Here is a 17,875-nt window from a genome sequence, read left to right as displayed (position 1 = left end):
TCTACTCTTATCATGCCAATGAAGCTTGTTCATTGCTGTCTAAAAAGCCTGAAATGTGAAAAAAGAATTCTTCGTGCAAATAAGCGATAAGATCGGTCCTTTTAACATACCGGGAGGGAATACGGCGCTCTGCGTAAGTAATGGGACAGTGAGGCGTTGTTCTTGTTTTTCACACGCCCCCACACCATGTGATCTGAAGAACAATTGTGAAGTCATAAATCTGTGAAGTGTACCTTTAATGTTGTGTTACAAGTCTGGGAGTATGACCGTGTTGGTATGGCTCGACTGTCGAGGCCAAGAGACACAGCTACTCTGTCAGACTACAACTCGTTTGTCAGTTTTGCAGTTGGCAACGTGCAGCGCTCACACTTCTCCAGGTCCAAAATAGACCTCTATATGCCACACCTCTCTCTCATCTCTCTCTCTCTCTCTCTCTCTCTCTCTGTCTCTCTCTCACTCTCTCTCTCACCCTCCCTCTCTCTCTCTCTCTCTCTCTCTCTCTCTCTCTCCCTCTCCTTCTCTCTTTTCAATTAATGGGCTTTATTGAGATGGGAAACATATGTTTACATTTAGATAAAGAAGATAAAAACAAAAACAAAAAAGAACGTAATGTACGACTAGAATAAAGAAATGATAAATGACAGAAATGATAAATCGGTGTATATGTATAGTATACAGGTAGTATAAAAAGAAAAGTGTGGACAGTTAAAAAATATGAATACAAATAAAGGAGAACTGTAAAAAGATTATGTACAGAGATCAGCATGGTGCTTAGTGCAGATACTTATTTACAGTCTTCACAGTGGTCCATTGGACGTCATTTTACTGTCACATTCTACTGTCACATTCTACTGTCAAGTCTTTGCACATTGTTGTACTTCAAACAGCAAACATGGCAGTTGTTTGTCCAAATCTTTTTGGGTGTTTGTAATCTGTGGGAAGTATGTGTCTCTGATGTCTTTGTATAGTTGACAGGTAGTTAAAAAGGTAGTTACTTTCTCTCTCCCTCTCTCACCCCTCCCCTCCCCTCTCCCTCTCTCTCTACCTCTCTCACCCCTCCCCTCTCCCTCTCTCTCTCACTCTCTCACCCCCCTCCCCTCTCCCTCTCTCTCTCACTCTCTCACCCCTCCTCTCTCTCTCTCTACCTCTCTACCCCTCCTCTCTCTCTCTCTCTCTCTCTCTCTCTCTCTCTTCTCTCTCTCTCTCTCTCTCTCTCTCTCTCTCTCTGTGTCAGAGTAAACTCTGACATCACCTGCTGACCTGTCACTGACATTCCTGCCCTCTGTCTCATCCCTCCGTCACAGTGACCTCACAGGGGTTGGAATAGTTGTTCAGCCGCTGACGTGTTTTTGTGTTTTCTCAAGCCTCCTGAGACACAAAGCAGCCGAAATCCTGTCACGTTGCCATGGCGTCGTCACACGCTCTTTACAAGCTCAGAGCGCTGACGTCTCTACGCCCCTGGTCGCTCCCGGCAACACCTCATGAAACACCCCGTTCCTGTCAGATTGCTGGCGCGGTTCACTTTCAGGTTCTCTTTCTAGGCTCCTCCTCCTCAAACGTGTCCCATAAACAAGTCCTACCGTGCATGTGTGTGTGTGGTGTGTGTGTGTGTGTGCGTGTGTGTGTGTGCGTGTGTGTGTGTGGGGTGGGTGGGTGTGTGTCCTCACTACAGGGACTCTCCCTCAGAGAGAGAAGGACTTCCAAGCCCTTTTATAGACGACAAACAACAATGACAGGGCTGTTTTTTTGGAGCTCCACAGTGGTGTGTGTTCAGGTTCAGATGACAACACGAGACCAGGTTATCTAGACAATAGCTTTTGTTTGAGGGGGGATGCTGATGTTTCCTCTCACCTTTAGAGGACTGGACTGAGGTTCCTGTTGGTTCCTGTTGTGTTTCAGGCACTACGAGTCAGAGCCATGTAGGGCTGTTCCGCTGAGATGTTCACAGTGGGGGTGGAGGGGTAAAAGGGAAAGGATGTGGATGAAAGCCACCTTATGGGATCTGAGTTGAATTTATTCACACACACACACACATACACACACACACACACACCACACACACACACACACACTCTCACAAACAGGCACAGCACAGGCACACACACAACCACAACCACACAGATGCACAGATGCACAGATGCACACACGCACACGCACACGCACGCGCACACACACACGCACAACACCACACACACACACACACACACACACAAACACACACACAGCTATCAACAATCAAGTCTAAAATGACATCCCTTTGGCAATCTGACCCCCGCAGACTGGCCCACTTTGTTCTGCTGGCCCATCACAGAGATCCCATCAGGTTTTTCTTTACATGACAATCTGTAGCCAGAGATCTGTGTCTGCGCTCTTATCATCCACTCTGTGGAAACACTTCCCCCTGCGCGCTGGCGGCTGACCACACATCTCTCCTGTACTACCCCTTCCCTTCTCTCTGTGAGGTCATAGAAAGTCCTTCTTTTACTACAGGCTTTTACTACAGTAGTTTATTATCTTTATTCCAGTGACGTGTTTGTCATTGACCGATCCACAGACTCTGTTTTCCTTGAATGGCTCTCGGCTTATCACGAAAGTTGGCGGAACCATCGAAATCAGATCAGTTGAACTGAATCCCTCAGGTTTTAAGCAGTTTGTTGTTGGTCGTGTTTTTTTGGTTTCATATCAAGCAATGTGTCTAATCGAATGACTTGTTGTTTCATGAAAGAACATGAAAGTTGTGCATTTTGTTTCTCACTTGATCAACATGATTAGGCTTCATCTCTGATACCTTCTTGGCGGGCGGGTCATGTTCGTTGTGTGTAAGTGTGTTGGCTCTCATGTTTTGTCCCTGTGATGTCATAGACACAGCCTCCTCTCCCTGTGATGTCATAGACACAGTCTCCTCTCCCTGTGATGTCACTGACAGTCTCCTCTCCCTGTGATGTCATAGACACAGCCTCCTCTCCCTGTGATGTCATTAGCTCCTTTCACACATAGTTCCCGGTATATTGCATGGAATCCCGACCCCTGTCAGCCCAAATACTTTCCCATGATCAAATGCAAATCAATGTATAACTTTTATATATAACCATTACAATTATAGACATTCATTTCTTTTTAAGTAGGGCAAACTTACAAAACCAGCAGGGGATCAAATACTTATTTCCCCCCACTGTATATCAGAGAGGCCCTATAGCCTCTCAATAAACATCTAGGAGTCACCATGGAGTGTCTGCCTCGGACCAGTATTTTGAGCTGTGTGCAGCTCAGACTTTTATGTCTATAATGTGGTCAGGGCCGTGACGAAGACGTTGGTTTTGCATTCTTCTTTTTTACCGCACCGGCCAACCCGGCGGCTCCTATGAACGCTTCGAATGACTCATGCCAGAGAATCTGCCATATCCAGACCCCTTCCCTCAAAATGCTCCCTGTTCCAACTACAAACATATGCTTTCTAGCAGTGGTGAAGGTGTCTGAAGTGGGTAGTCTATATTATAAAAGCAAACATTCTGAAATTGTTCGGTTTTTACATCAGTGGTGGATAAGAAGTGCAGTGAGCAAAACATGTAGGTTAACCACAATACATGTGAGGGGGATAAATAATATAATACATAAACGTATTACTTGTAAACTATTATGTATTCTAAGTGCTCTCGTAGTGTATTATCGTATTTGCTGAGTGGTAGAAACTGTATGAAACACTCATCTTGTCGAAAGAACAGCGCAGATCACCGGCCAATCAGATAGCGACTGTTGGTGGAGGGGGTTGACGGTCTGATTGCGGACAGGTGTCAGTGATCAGACTCGTTATCCTACTGGTGGATCACCAGGGAGGGCGAGGAGGTGAGAGTGAGAGAATCCATAGTCCTCGTCGCCAATGTTGTATTCAATAACTTTCGGACTGCGACGTTGCTGTTAACCCTTTATTGTAGGCTCACACATGGCTCTCAACACAACAACAACCTGTAGTCTATCAGGGTAGCTTAACTGTGTGTGCGTCTTAAAGGCACAGTCACAACTGTTGTGACGCATACGTAACACCTCAGACTTTTATGTCTATAACGTGGTCAGGGCCAGTGGTGTAGTCTAGTGTTTTCTAGTGGGTATATTGTGATTTCTCCCTCCCCAGCCTCATATCGTTCATTTCGGAACGCCATAAAAATAAATCTGCGCTCCCTGTCTAACGTTATATATATATATATATATATATATAAATTACATGTTATAAGGCTGATCTGTGCATGATAGTGCTGCATTTTGACATATTTCATGTCGCATCTCCTCCCTTTAATGGTGTATGACGCTATAGTCAGTCCCAATGGTCCAAAATTCAAGTGCTTCGTAACACAGACAGGGTGAATTTTATGAATGAAAGTGAAAGTTCTGTCACAAAACGCTGTTACGTATCCTCACACATTTTTAAGTGGGTATATGGAAATCCTTGGCCTTTCCTAGTGGGTATACGGCGTAGTCCAGCGTATCACGTAGACTACACCACTGGTCAGGGCTGTGACGAAGATGTTGGTTTTGCACTCTCTTTTTTACCACTCTGCACAAAGGCTTGGCAGAGGAAGGGGGACGGTGTCTGTGAGCTCCAGACAGGAAGTGGCGGTGCGTGGAGGAAAAGCAGAAGTGTCTTTAGGACCCGCCACCCTCGATGTGCTCTTCACACGCTGAGGGGCTGTATATATATAGAGATGAAGTGATTAAATAGAGGCAGAAGTTCCACTAACCATTTTGGCATTAGTGTGGAACATACCAGAACATAGGCTAAGTATAACACAGAGTATTCTGACATAAGGCCTATACGTTGTATAATGTTGTGTGAATGTTTCAACACTTGAGCGAGCAGGAAAAATTACTTATTTTCCTATGCCTCAGGTTGTCGTTTTGACGCAGAGGTATATCTCTAGCCTTTTTGAGACAAACATCCCATTTTCAAGAGAGCTGCTTTGTTTATCCCTGAGGTAACGTCCAGTGGACTCCAGACAAAGACCACACAATCAAGGTCCTTGGGATGACCCTAAACCCTAACCCTAACATAACCCTCCCTAACCCTAACCCTAACATAACCCTCCCTAACCCTAACATAACCCTCCCTAACCCTAACCCTAACATAACCCTCCCTAACCCTAACCCTAACCCTAACATAACCCTAACCCTAACATAACCCTCCCTAACCCTAACCATACCCTTCCTAACCCTAACCCTAACATAACCCTTCCTAACATAACCCTTCCTAACCCTAACCCTAACCATACCCTTCCTAACCCTAACATAACCCTTCCTAACCCTAACCCTAACATAACCCTTCCTAACCCTAACCCTAACATAACCCTTCCTAACCCTAACCCTAACATAACTCTTCCTAACCCTAACCCTAACATAAGCCTTCCTAACCGTAACCCTAACATAACCCTTCCTAACCCTAACCCTAACCATAACCCTTCCTAACCCTAACCCTAACATAACCGCTTGAAATCGAAACTTCAACGGGGTGACGTCGGTTGGGCCGTCACAGGAATCACCCCCTGACGCATTGACCCACAAAGAGATACTCCTCGATACAGCCTGGGTCACATGGTTAGAAGGTCAGGTGACTCCTGTTCAAAGGAAAACAGGAAACCAGGAAACAAACAGACAGACGAGTAAGATGATTTGCTTCAGGCAAGAAACATGACTTTATTGTGTGTGAGTGTGTGTATGAAAAGAATATTCTTATAGTTCCGTTTCACTCTCAAGGATACTGTTCCATGACACCGAAGCCATTCATTTGTTGAGAAAGAAGTGCGTGCGTGTGTGTGTGTGTGCGCACACCTGTGTGTGTGTGTGTGCGTGTGTGCCTTTGTGTGTGTGTTTATGTGTTTTGTCACCACGGATGATTTAGCAGTCTACCCTCAGCTCAATATAAAGCTTATAGTCCTTATTGACAGTGTCAACATACAGCAGTTGGATACAACACCTGGAGAAAGTAACAGTCAGCAGTCACTTGAATGGTGGTGATGAGGGTGATGGATACAGTATATAGATATATATCTCACCTCTCTGTCTCTCTCTCTCACTCCCTCTCAGAGAGAGAGAATAGAGAATGGAGCAGGATGCCTTCAGTGACTCAGAGAGACTCCCATTTAGCCAACATCAAACACAGACCCTGAGCCAGTAGCCCTAGAGCACACAACCCCTACTCACCGTTAGCCAACAGCAACATGACTTCATCATCTGCGTGAGAGAGGTGAGCTGTGGACTTCAGCCAAACACAGGAGTTTACCTCAGCCAAACACATGACTTTCTCTGTCTCTCTGGGCCGATGGGAGAGTGACCGAGTCAGTATTAGAACTAGAAAGTCATATCAGAAAGGTTATTGTTGTTGTGATGTTGTATCGTCATGTTCATATATTGACTTTTTATATTCATAATCATTGCACGTATACTGACTTTATATTCAGACCGTATACTGTACCACCGTGCACTGTCTAGACATTTATGGCTTTTGCACTATTGCACTGGTTAGATGCCGAACTGCGTTTTGTTGTCTTAGTACTTGTACTACTTGACGTTGAATCTAATCTAATCTAATCTAATGACCTCACCTCCGGCTGAGACCAGGACACATGGGTTAACATTTGTTGTGTTGCCATGGTGTGCGGCGGGAGACCTGGCAATCCCCATGGTTACACAAAGGTCAGGGTTGAAGGGTTAAGATGAGTGATGAAGGTGAAACGTTAGTAACCTAAAGGTGAACGGTTAGTACTTCACACGGCTGTTGTTGCGGTTGGACAGGTTCGAGGCGTACACTTTCATCCTGACCGGCCAGAAGGTAATGCCTGAGTTATGGTGTGTGTTTACCTAGGGCAGGGCGACTCTGCTGCAGAACATTCTGGAATACAGTAAGTCATTCAGACGACAGGAGAGGGAGGGAGAGGTAACGATGAAGGGAGGGAGGTGGGAGGAGAAGTGGCTGGTACGAGAGAGAGAGAGAGAGAGAGAGAGAGAGAGAGAGAGAGAGAGAGAGGAAAAAAAAAGGTGGATGAGAGGAGGCAAAAGGTGAGAGAATAGAAGAGGGAGGGGGAGGAAAGAGAAGGAGAGAGGGATGGAGAATGAGGGAGAGCGAGAGAGAGAGAGAGAGAGATAGAGGGGGAAAAGAGAGATGGAGAAAGAGGGAGGGCCTCCATAATTCATCAGAGTCATAATGGAAGCATCGGCCCGAGGAGCTGGGCGGGAAACCCGATACCCGGCAACACAAAGACGCGGGCTAGCAACGCAGGCTAGCAACGAAGGCTAGCAACGCAGGCTAGCAACGCGGGCCCTGTCTCCAGGCAAACTCTATCTGCCAGGAGATATGATTGCACCCGTTCCCTTTGTCTACACACTGTACAAACACACTTACATAAATACTCACATAGCACAAATACACACATAACACGCTACACGCATGCTCTGCGCCTAGACTACAGCAGGCCTCATGCGACCAGGCCGTGTTGTTGTATGACCTGCCGTGCTGTTTTGAGCTGTTTTGAGAGGTTCGGGGTTCCCAGCAAAGCCCTGGACAGGCTCCAGTATGTGCAGAACTCAGCTGCCAGGGTCCTCACCCACACCAAGCCTTGGCAGCACATCACCCCCACCCTCACTCACCTCCACTGGCTTCCGGTCAAGTCCCGCATCACCTACAAAATCCTCCTCCTCACCTACAAATCCCTCCACGCCTGCGCCCCCCAGTACCTCACTGACCTTCTCTGTCAACACACCCCTTCCCGGAACCTGCGGTCCCTAGACATGGGCCTACTCTCCACCCCCACGCACCAACCTACGGACCTTTCGGGGGCAGAGCTTTCAATGTGGCAGTGTCTCCCACCCTCTGGAACTCTCTCCCCACAGCGATCCGAAATGACCCTGGACACCTTTAAATCAGCCCTCAAAACCCACCTGTTCTCCAAAGCCTTTGGCCTCTAGTCTAGTTTGTCACTCTCGTTGTCTTTGTTTCTTTGCTTTGTTTTTTCTGTTCTGTCTGTCTGACTGTCTGTCTATGAAATCTGTTAAGCGTCCATGGGTTTGAGAAAGGCGCTATATAAATCTAAGCTATGATTATTATTATTATTATTGTGACCCACAATCGTTTCTGTGACCGCTAGAACAGCGAAGGCAACGAGAGAAAAGGGGGATTTGGTGATGTCGTCTAGCCTGGGTGTGGAACGCGTGGGCTGCGTCACCACGGCTACACGACCGTCTCCAGAGCGAGTCGGCCAAGGCCCTGGCCACACACCGCCATCAGAACACAGAGACAAACGTACTGTATACGTACGAAATCACTATATCCCATTTGATTCATGATCATGACATTCAGGCCTGACTTTTGAAACAACGCAAAATGCGAGAAAAAAACGCACACAGTAATGCAGCAGGGATACGGGGGTGATCTTGTTTTTTTGGGAGGGTGTTCGTTCTGGGAAAAGGGCAGGGTGGAGACCTCTGGGGGACAGTGTGGCTTCGGTGAGCGGTGCAGCCGCTGGTATGGAGAATGTCTGCGCTGTTGACAGTTGGTTAGCGGTGACCGCTAGCGAGTCTGTGGTGACTGCTGTCTACCACGAGTAGTTTAGGGTGGGGTAGGTTTGGGGGAGGGGGCTGTGTGGGTTTTGGATGGGTGGATGGGACTGGGTGAGTGTGTGTGTGTCGGGGGGGGGGGGGTGTTAGTTGTAGGCCCCCCCAGCTGGAACATAGAGGGAGTTTCATGGTGTGGTGAGCAGCTTAAGGAGAGAGAGATGGAGTGTGTGTGTGTGTGTGTGTGTCTGTGTTGGTATTTCAGTGTGTGTGTGTGTGTTTGCATGTGTGTGCGTGTGTGTGTGTGTGTGTGTGTATCCATTTGAATGTGTGTGTGTATCCATTTGAATGTGTGTGTGTGTGTGTGTGTGTGTGTGTGTGTGTGTGTGTGTGTGTGTGTGTGTGTGTGTGCTGTGCCATTCCAAGCGGTGCTCAGGCTTCCCTCTTCCTGTTAGTGTGTCCAGCGTAGACACTGGCCAGATGGTTGTGGAGGGAGGAATCATGGGAACAAGTGTCCACAGGCCTCCTCTGGCAACACAGGCCTCCTCTGGCAACACAGGCCCCTCTGGCAGGGGAACACCAGCAGGAGAAGGGACAGACAGGGAGGAGTCCCCTCCACGCTCCACGTCTATAACAACTTGTACTGAGGACTCAATTGCATGACTCAGGACACAGGTTTGATCCAAAAGAATAGGTTACTAGAAAAAGGGGTTCGGTACACGGGTGGCCAGTCAATCGGTAGTGTATATATCCAGGAAGGGGTAGGCAAAAACAGAGTTGGGTAACATGGCTAGTGACATGGCTAGTCAAACCCAAGATAAAGGCGGATAGTCAAGATCAAAAAACCAAGAAAGACAAAAACCAAGACAATCGTGAAATCGCTGGGATGCATTGACACTGTACCGCTATAAACAAACCAACAACAAGACGAAGGAACTCACATACTAGGCTATATACTCTACAGAGAGTTATGGTAAGGAACAGGTGATATCCATCAGGGAGGGTAATAAAATTCCACAAGCGGGGAAAACACACATGGGCAGATAACGAAGTGACAAGAACGAAAAACAAGGAGAGTAAAACAGGAAATAAAAGAAGAACAAAAACAGAAGACAAACACCACTAATGCGCAGGGTGTTACAGTGTTCTCACACCAGGGGAGGGCCAAAAGTGTACACTTCCTGAGGATAGGGACATTGATATAGTGGCTGGATGTTAGGCTGGTACTCTGGTGTTGTACGATACAGGAGTAACCTTATCCTGTCACGTTTCATTTGAGCAGTCTGTCCGGTCAATGAGTTTCCTATACTTTTTTGGCGAAGAAAATTTGCCTTCTGGCTAAATCTGGTGTATTTAAAAATGGTTATGTTCATTAACATACATTGTCCCTTTACAAATAAAATAAAATAAACAGAAACGTATGCCACGCCTCGTATGGGAGAGTTCACCACCTGGCCTTAGGTGACTCCACCTGTGTGTGTGTGTGTGTGTGTGTGTGTGTGTCTGCTTGCGTGTGTGTCTGTGTGTGGGCATGCGTGAGTGTCTGTGCGTGCGTGCGTGTGTGAGAACCCCCGGGCTTGTGTTGCTGCTTGAATGGATGATGTCACCTCCTCATTTCCTGCACCTGGTGTTTGATCGCGTGGCCACTGAGTTGAGCCCGAAGAGACAATCCGGCATTAACTATTCAGGAGCCCAGGGCTGATCCACACAACAACTCCCTTTGTCCCGCTGACTTTTGACTGATGCTATCGTAAACTGCAGACACTTTCTTGGAAGCCGTTTGTGTGTTTGTGTGTATGTGTTTGTGTGTTTAGAGAGAGATAGAGAGAGAGAGAGGGGGAAGGATAGAGGGAGAGATGGGGGTGTAGTGTTTCCTTTCTGTCTCAGCGCTCTACTGTGTGTGTGTGTGTATCAGGCCACCTTCACCCATCACTGCGTACCCCCACCAATTTATGGCTGTTGGTCCAATTCAGTCTCAGCCTTCCCCGTAACTCTCCCCCCACACCCCCCCCCCCACACACCCCACACACCCCCCCCGCCCCCCTCCACCACCTTACTGGCCTCAACTGATCTCTATTGTTTTGATGTCAGCAGCGGAGTCGTTCGCTCCCCGGCCAACGAAACACGAGAGTGGAAGTCCTGCAGTCTATCCCCGTATCATGAGACAGCTCTGTGCCAGGTTGACGGTGCCCTGTTGTGGCAATTAAGAGGCTGTGTGTGTGCGTGTGCGTGTGCGTGTGCGTGTGCGTGTGCGTGTGCGTGTGTGTGTGTGTGTGTGTGCGTGTGTGTGTGTGTGTGCATGTGCGTGCGTGTGTGTGTGCATTGCCAGGCTAGTGTTCAGTTTCCGTCAGCGAGCGCGGCTGCAGTCGACACGACTGATTGGGTTTGAGGTTGTGTTCCTTCTCGGTTGTGCTGCCTATGGAAGTTCCCTGTAACTTCCCTATGTACTGTGAGTGACACCTGGCAGCTGTAAAAACTAATAAACATTTTATTTTATTTATTTATCTCGCGGCTGTCATGGCGACAGCGAGGTGTGGATAGTGTTGACACCCGTTTGTGGGCTACCACTTCACAAAAACAACTTCCCCTCACGGGAAGTGATTGTATTGTGTCTAAATATACGTTGCTTTTTTATCTGTATGTGACACAGTCTGGTGAAAATAATTTGGGAATTGGATTCACTGTATCGTCTGCCGTCCTGCTTCAGGCTACTGGGTTAGTGATACATGGCTTGTAAACAAACGCACGTTTTAGGACGTGTTCAAAAGCAAGGACTGTGTGATCATCTAATTGTGTGTAGTTATGTGTTTTTAGCATGTTGATGTGCTAAGCAGTTAGATGTCCATAGCAATGTTCTTTCTTAGCTCCTACCTAACCCTCCCTCTATCCCTCCATCACTCTAACCTAACCCTCCCTCTATCACTCTAACTAGGGCTGCAACTAACGATTATTTTGGTAGTCGACTAATCTGCCGATTATTTTTTCGATTAGTCGTGTGGCTTTTCGCTGCGCGTAAATGGCGACGCAGAAGCATAAATCCGGCTTAACTAGCTATCTAACCTAACGTTACGCCAAGCTACAGCTGCTCACAGAGCTAGTTGATTGGCTAGCTAGCATTGCTGGCTAGACTACAGACAGCTCACGTTAGTAGGCTACGCTTGGCGCTGTTTATCTTACAGACAGCTCGCTGGTGGACTCAACATAATTGAAATAGCATTCACTTATCAAGCATCATTCATGATCATCCACCATGACTACCTGGTATTTTAATAGCGACCACCCCTCACTTCATTTCATCTCGCGTTCTCCTGGCTTCAACATGGAAAACCCCTGCTACGTAACGTTACATACAAGCGCCTCTGTCTGTCACACGCGTGCCACAGGGCAAATAAATTAATAGCACAAACGCTCATAGCATGTACAGCAGTGGAGGCTCCTCCATAGAGGTGGAGGAGGCCTGGCCTCCGCAATAATTTGAGAGAAGAGAGAGAGATTTAAAAAAGCAATAATTATATTTTTTATCAGACACACAACATACAATTCAGAACAATACTTCATCCATTTCTAATATTTATCCTGCAGAACAGCACTCATACACGCGTGTGGCGGAAAAAGGTACTACACGGAGGCCAGGCCTCCTGTCGGAAAGTGGTTTCTCATAGAAGTCAATGTAATGCAATTTTTTTCATGGCAATATGTGATTGGCCAAATCACTGAAAATGGGTGGGAACAGGAGGCCTGGCCTCCGTGTAGTACCTTTTTTCCGCCACACGCGTATGAGTGCTGTTCTGCAGGATAAATATTAGAAATGGATGAAGTATTGTTCTGAATTGTATGTTGTGTGTCTGATTGACATAGTGTTTGAGTGCTTTTGACATGTCATTGATTGTATGTAGTATGTTGTGGTGAATGTTGTGAGCCTGAGCAGAAGGGACAATAGCTGCTGCAGGCGGACCAGAGATTCATGCCAATTGTTTTGTTTATTTGATGACCCATTGTGCAGGCAATAAAAGCTGCTTCATCCACCATCCTGAGAGTGTCCCAATCCCTTCAGTACCGCCAAACACAAATTAATAATTTTTAACAAAGACAGATAAGAAGAACAGGGAACATTCCATCGCGAGTGAAGCGAGCAAGCGGAATTTTTTTTGGCCTCCTCAATTCTGGAAGTCACCAGCCTCCACTGATGTACAGCCCTGTCCATGAGATGTTGTTTTCCAACATGTAACAGTAAAGCTAACATAAACATTACGACCCCAACAATATAACGTTAGCCAGTTGGCTAACAGCGTTAGCTAAAACTTACCCAGCTGATTCTTGCATGGCTCCCGTTTAAAAAAAAAAAAAAAAGTTTTTTTTTAAATACGATTAGTCGACACTAAAATTCCACGTCGACGAGTTTTTATGGTCGACGTCGTCGATTATGTCGACTAATCGTTGCAGCCCTAACTCTAACCTAACCCTCCCTCCATCCCTCCATCACTCTAACCTAACCCTCCCACCATCCCTCCATCACTCTAACCTAACCCTCCCACCATCCCTCCATCACTCTAACCTAACCCTCCCTCCATCCCTCCATCACTCTAACCTAACCCTCCCTCCATCCCTCCATCACTCTAACCTAACTCTCCCACCATCCCTCCATCACTCTAACCTAACCCTCCCTCCATCTCTCCATCACTCTAACCTAACCCTCCCTCCATCCCTCTATCACTGTAACCTAATCATCTCTCCATCACTCTAACCTAACCCTCCCTCCATCCCTCCATCACTCTAACCTAACCCTCCCACCATCCCTCCATCACTCTAACCTAACCCTCCCTCCATCCCTCCATCACTCTAACCTAACCCTCCCACCATCCCTCCATCACTCTAACCTAACCCTCCCTCCATCACTCTAACCTAACCCTCCCACCATCCCTCCATCACTCTAACCTAACCCTCCCACCATCCCTCCATCACTCTAACCTAACCCTCCCTCCATCCCTCCATCACTCTAACCTAACCCTCCCTCCATCCCTCCATCACTCTAACCTAACCCTCCCACCATCCCTCCATCACTCTAACCTAACCCTCCCTCCATCCCTCCATCACTCTAACCTAACCCTCCCTCCATCCCTCCATCACTCTAACCTAACCCTCCCACCATCCCTCCATCACTCTAACCTAACCCTCCCACCATCCCTCTATCACTGTAACCTAATCATCTCTCCATCACTCTAACCTAATTCTCCCCTCCATCCCTCTAACCTAATCCTCTCTCCATCACTCCATCACTCTAACCTAATCCTCCCTCCATCCCTCTAACCTAATCCTCTCTCCATCACTCTAACCCAGGGGTCACCAACTATATTTGTCCAAGTGCCAGAATTTTTCAAAGCATACACTGTGGGGGCCGGACTTTAATATATATATATATATATATATATATATATATACGTATATATATGTATATATAATTATTTTATTTAGGCATACTATTGTATATAGTACTATTAGCATATTACTGTTTAATATTTTCATTTTCTTACTAAATTAATGTTATTAATGATTATTAGCCTATTATCAGTGTGAACAGACTCCTGACACCTATTATCCAACCAGCCACCAGGGGGCAATCGAGATATTTTGGCGTGCTGTGTGCCAAACTAAGTGGGGATCTGAAAGAGGTTATGGACAAAACAATGAAAATAATTAACTTCATCAGAGGAACTTCCAGTACGCAGCATCGCCTGTTCCGCATTCACGAGGACCTCCAGCCTGATTTTAAGAAGTTGGCGTCAGAGGGGAGATGTTAGTTCTCTCATTAACAAAATGTGAGTATTGCAGACATAGGATTTTATTGTTGCTATGTTAAATGGCATGGTTTATTCATTGTTAAAGTGTAATTTAATGACCTGGTTATTACCGTTTTATTTGATATAGGCTACAGATGCCAGGCGATACCAGGATGCCGCGGTGAACGTTTGACTGACCGACTTGAAAACAACATTTCTGGCAATGAAGGCCTATCATTTGCCATGCTATTTTTTTTTATTTAAGTGATGTTAATCTTTTTCATTTTCTGACTGAGAAGTTAGTTATTTAAGTCACTGTTAATGTTACGAAATGTTAAACAAGAGCAACAAAGAGTGAAAAATAAAATAAAACGAAATGTTAAATAGGCCTATGAGTAGGCTATGTGAAAAAATAAAATACAACGAAATGTTAAATGAGAGCTATGAATTTGTCCTCATTCTTGCATGAGAATAGCGCTACGTCTGCCGCATTCCATTTAATAAAAGAGGGGAATTAGTTTCAGCTTCGCTACTGCTATTTAGTGCCCAACCAGAAGCAAGGCTGCAGCTTTGTGAATGAGGTAGGTCTGACTCCTCCTGCATTGTAAGAACTATATGAATCTATCTATGATATATGTTCTAAACGGTACTTCCCTCATTTCCGGAAAAAAAAAAAAAAAACGTTAAAAAAACCCCGTAAAAACATGAATATTCGGCGGGCCCGATGGAAAGCTTTGGTGGGCCGCATCTGGCCCGCGGGCCGCCTGTTGGTGACCCATGCTAACCTAATCCTCTCTCCATCACTCTAACCTAATCCTCTCTCCATCACTCTAACCTAATCCTCCCTCCATCCCTCTAACCGAATCCTCCCACCATCCCTCTATCACTGTAACCTAATCATCTCTCCATCACTCTAACCTAATTCTCCCCTCCATCCCTCCATCCCTCTAACCTAACCCTCCCTCCATCCCTCTATCACGTCTAACCTAACCCTCCCTCCATCTCTCTGTGTTGCAGTTTCCGGAGTGTGGTTTCTATGGCATCTATGACAAGATCCTGCTGTTCAAGCACGACACGGGCACCAACAACATCCTGCAGCTGGTCAAATCTGCCAACGACATCCAGGAAGGAGACCTGGTGGAGGTGGTGCTCTCTGGTGGGTACCAACTTCCTCCTCGTCATCATCATCATCATCATCATCATCATGACCCAAGCTTTAATGTGCAAGTATGGCAAGCTTAATTTCTTGTGGGATTTCTTAGCAAATCCCAAAAGTGACCAAGCGATTACAGTAACTAATTGGGGCAACATACCAAATAAGTACCAGCTCTGTGGCCTTGCACTTAGTGTCCGCCCTGGGATTAGGAGGTTGTGAGTTCCATCCCCGGCCGAGTCATAACAAAGACTATAAAAATGGTACCCGATGCCTCCCTGCTTGGCACTCAGCATTAAGGGTTGAATTGGGGGGGGTAAGACCCTGGGACATACCAGCGTCATGTCCAGGGGGTGGACTTGTACAGCAAGCCGCCTCACGCTACGGAAACAGGAGATATGGGCCATATGGGCCATTAGGCTTGAGAACCATCGGCTTACTTACTTTACTTATTTGGGCAACATACGTCAAGCCAGACTTGGCCAACTAGCAAACTGTCAATTCTCACCTAGTACCCTTTCCCCCACATTCAGACTTACACTGGCCTAGTAACAATGTGAGCGTATTATAGCCATACACTACATACCGTACCAGAGCTGGCCCATCAGCAAAGTTCCAACTGTCACTCAGTACTGGTCCCCCACATTCAGACCAGATTTGGCCTGTATAATACTTGCTGTTTCCGGCACTGAGCCATATTATGTGCTACCATAAGACCAAATCTGTAATGCAAAGTCAGGTCAACCTTTTACCCTTCTCTAATCCTCTCATTCTATTTGAGCCCCCCCCCCCCCCTTCCCCTCCACCTCTTTTCTCTCCACCTCCTAGGTGGGATCCAAGATGGATACAAAGTTGATATGGTTGAAGAAGGTTGATATCCTGTCTGACCTCTGTGTGTCTCTGTTGTGTGTTTGTTGCTGTGCAGCGGCGGCCACCTTCGAGGACTTCCAGATCCGGCCCCACGCCCTGAACGTGCACTCGTACCGCGCCCCGGCCTTCTGCGACCACTGTGGAGAGATGCTGTTTGGACTGGTCAGGCAGGGCCTCAAATGTGACGGTGAGAGAGAGAGAGTTGGAGAGAGACAGAGGGAGAGGGAGAGAGAGAGAAGTAGAAAGAGAGAGAGGAGGAGAGAGACAGAGACAGAGGGAGAGAGAAGTAGAAAGCGAGAGAGGAGGAGAGAGACAGAGGGAGAGAGAGAGAAGTAGAAAGAGAGGAGGAGAGAGAGGGAGAAAGAGGGAGAGGGAGAGAGAGAGAAGTAGAAAGAGAGGAGGAGAGAGAGGGAGAAAGAGGGAGAGGGAGAGAGAGAGAAGTAGAAAGAGAGGAGGAGAGAGAGGGAGAAAGAGGGAGAGGGAGAGAGAGAGAAGTAGAAAGAGAGAGAGGAGGAGAGAGACAGAGGGAGAGGGAGAGAGAGGGAGAAAGAGAGAGAGAGGGAGGGAGGGAGGGAGAGAGATAGAAAGAAAGAAGGAGAGGGGGTGGGAGGATAGAGGGAGTAGGGGAGGACAATGAATATGAGGGATGGATTGTATTCGCAGCGCCAATCGATTTAAAACGATGCTTTCTTGTGTGGCAACTGCTCCAGTCACAACTATACTATTTAATTTGAGTTAGCAAGGTAGATACAGAGGATGAGAGACTGACTGGTTTTACAAGCCTGAAAGAGTGCCTCTAGTGGTGGTTGGTGGTGCATGACTGTGTATATACTGTATGTGTGTCTTGTTCTAAGTGTGAACTGAACACAACACTCCTCTCTCTCTCCCTCTCCCCATATCCTCTCTCTACCTCTCTCTCTTTCTCTCCCCCTTTCGCTCCCTTTCTCTCTCTGTCACACTCTCTCCTCTCTTTCTTTCTTTCTTTCTTTCTTTCTCTCCCTCTCCCTACCTCCCCCTCTCTACATCCTCTCTCTCTCTCTCTCTCCCCCCCTCTGTCTCCCCCTGCAGGCTGCGGACTGAACTACCACAAGCGGTGTGCGTTCAGCATACCCAACAACTGCAGCGGTGCTCGTAAGCGGCGCCTGTCCACCACGTCTCTGACCAGCAGCCAGTCTCTGCGTCTGTCCACCACAGAGTCCCTCAGCAGCGTGGGGACCACCTCCGTCTGCGCCGAGGACGCCGGCCTGATCCGCTCACACACACAGATGGTATAGATACCTGTACTCACTGTACCTAATATTAGTGTTGTTCCGATACCATTTTTTGATCCCGATACCGATACCGATACCTGACCGTGCAGTACTTGCCGATACCGAGTACCGATCCGATACCACGGCGTTTGAAAAAACAAAACAAAAAAACATGTTTTTTGAGCCGCATACTCACCTCGATGTAAAATTATTGCTTACACTTAGTCTGGCACTGCTCAAAACCTTTGTAAAACAGGAAAAAATACCAACAGAGAGTGAATACTATAGAA

At 46.9% G+C, this 17,875-nt stretch overlaps 1 protein-coding gene across 1 annotated transcript in view; it reads left to right on the top strand.

Moving 5' to 3' along the window:
* Positions 1-17,875, top strand: part of prkd2 (protein kinase D2) — a gene marked incomplete at both ends in the record, with an annotated part of 49,116 nt that overhangs the window by 16,636 nt on the left and 14,605 nt on the right. Inside the window, 3 exons of the mRNA XM_080544957.1 lie at positions 15,330-15,468; positions 16,391-16,522; positions 17,404-17,603. Of these exons, the coding sequence (XP_080401083.1) occupies positions 15,330-15,468; positions 16,391-16,522; positions 17,404-17,603 (471 nt within the window). The remainder of the gene's footprint in view (positions 1-15,329; positions 15,469-16,390; positions 16,523-17,403; positions 17,604-17,875) is intronic.

The sequence above is a fragment of the Nansenia antarctica genome (genome assembly GCF_963989245.1).
Source record: "Nansenia antarctica genome assembly, chromosome: 14".
NCBI classification, from domain to species: domain Eukaryota; kingdom Metazoa; phylum Chordata; class Actinopteri; order Argentiniformes; family Microstomatidae; genus Nansenia; species Nansenia antarctica.
The sequence above is the reverse complement of the archived record's forward strand: the minus strand, read 5'-3'. Positions and strand labels throughout refer to the sequence as shown.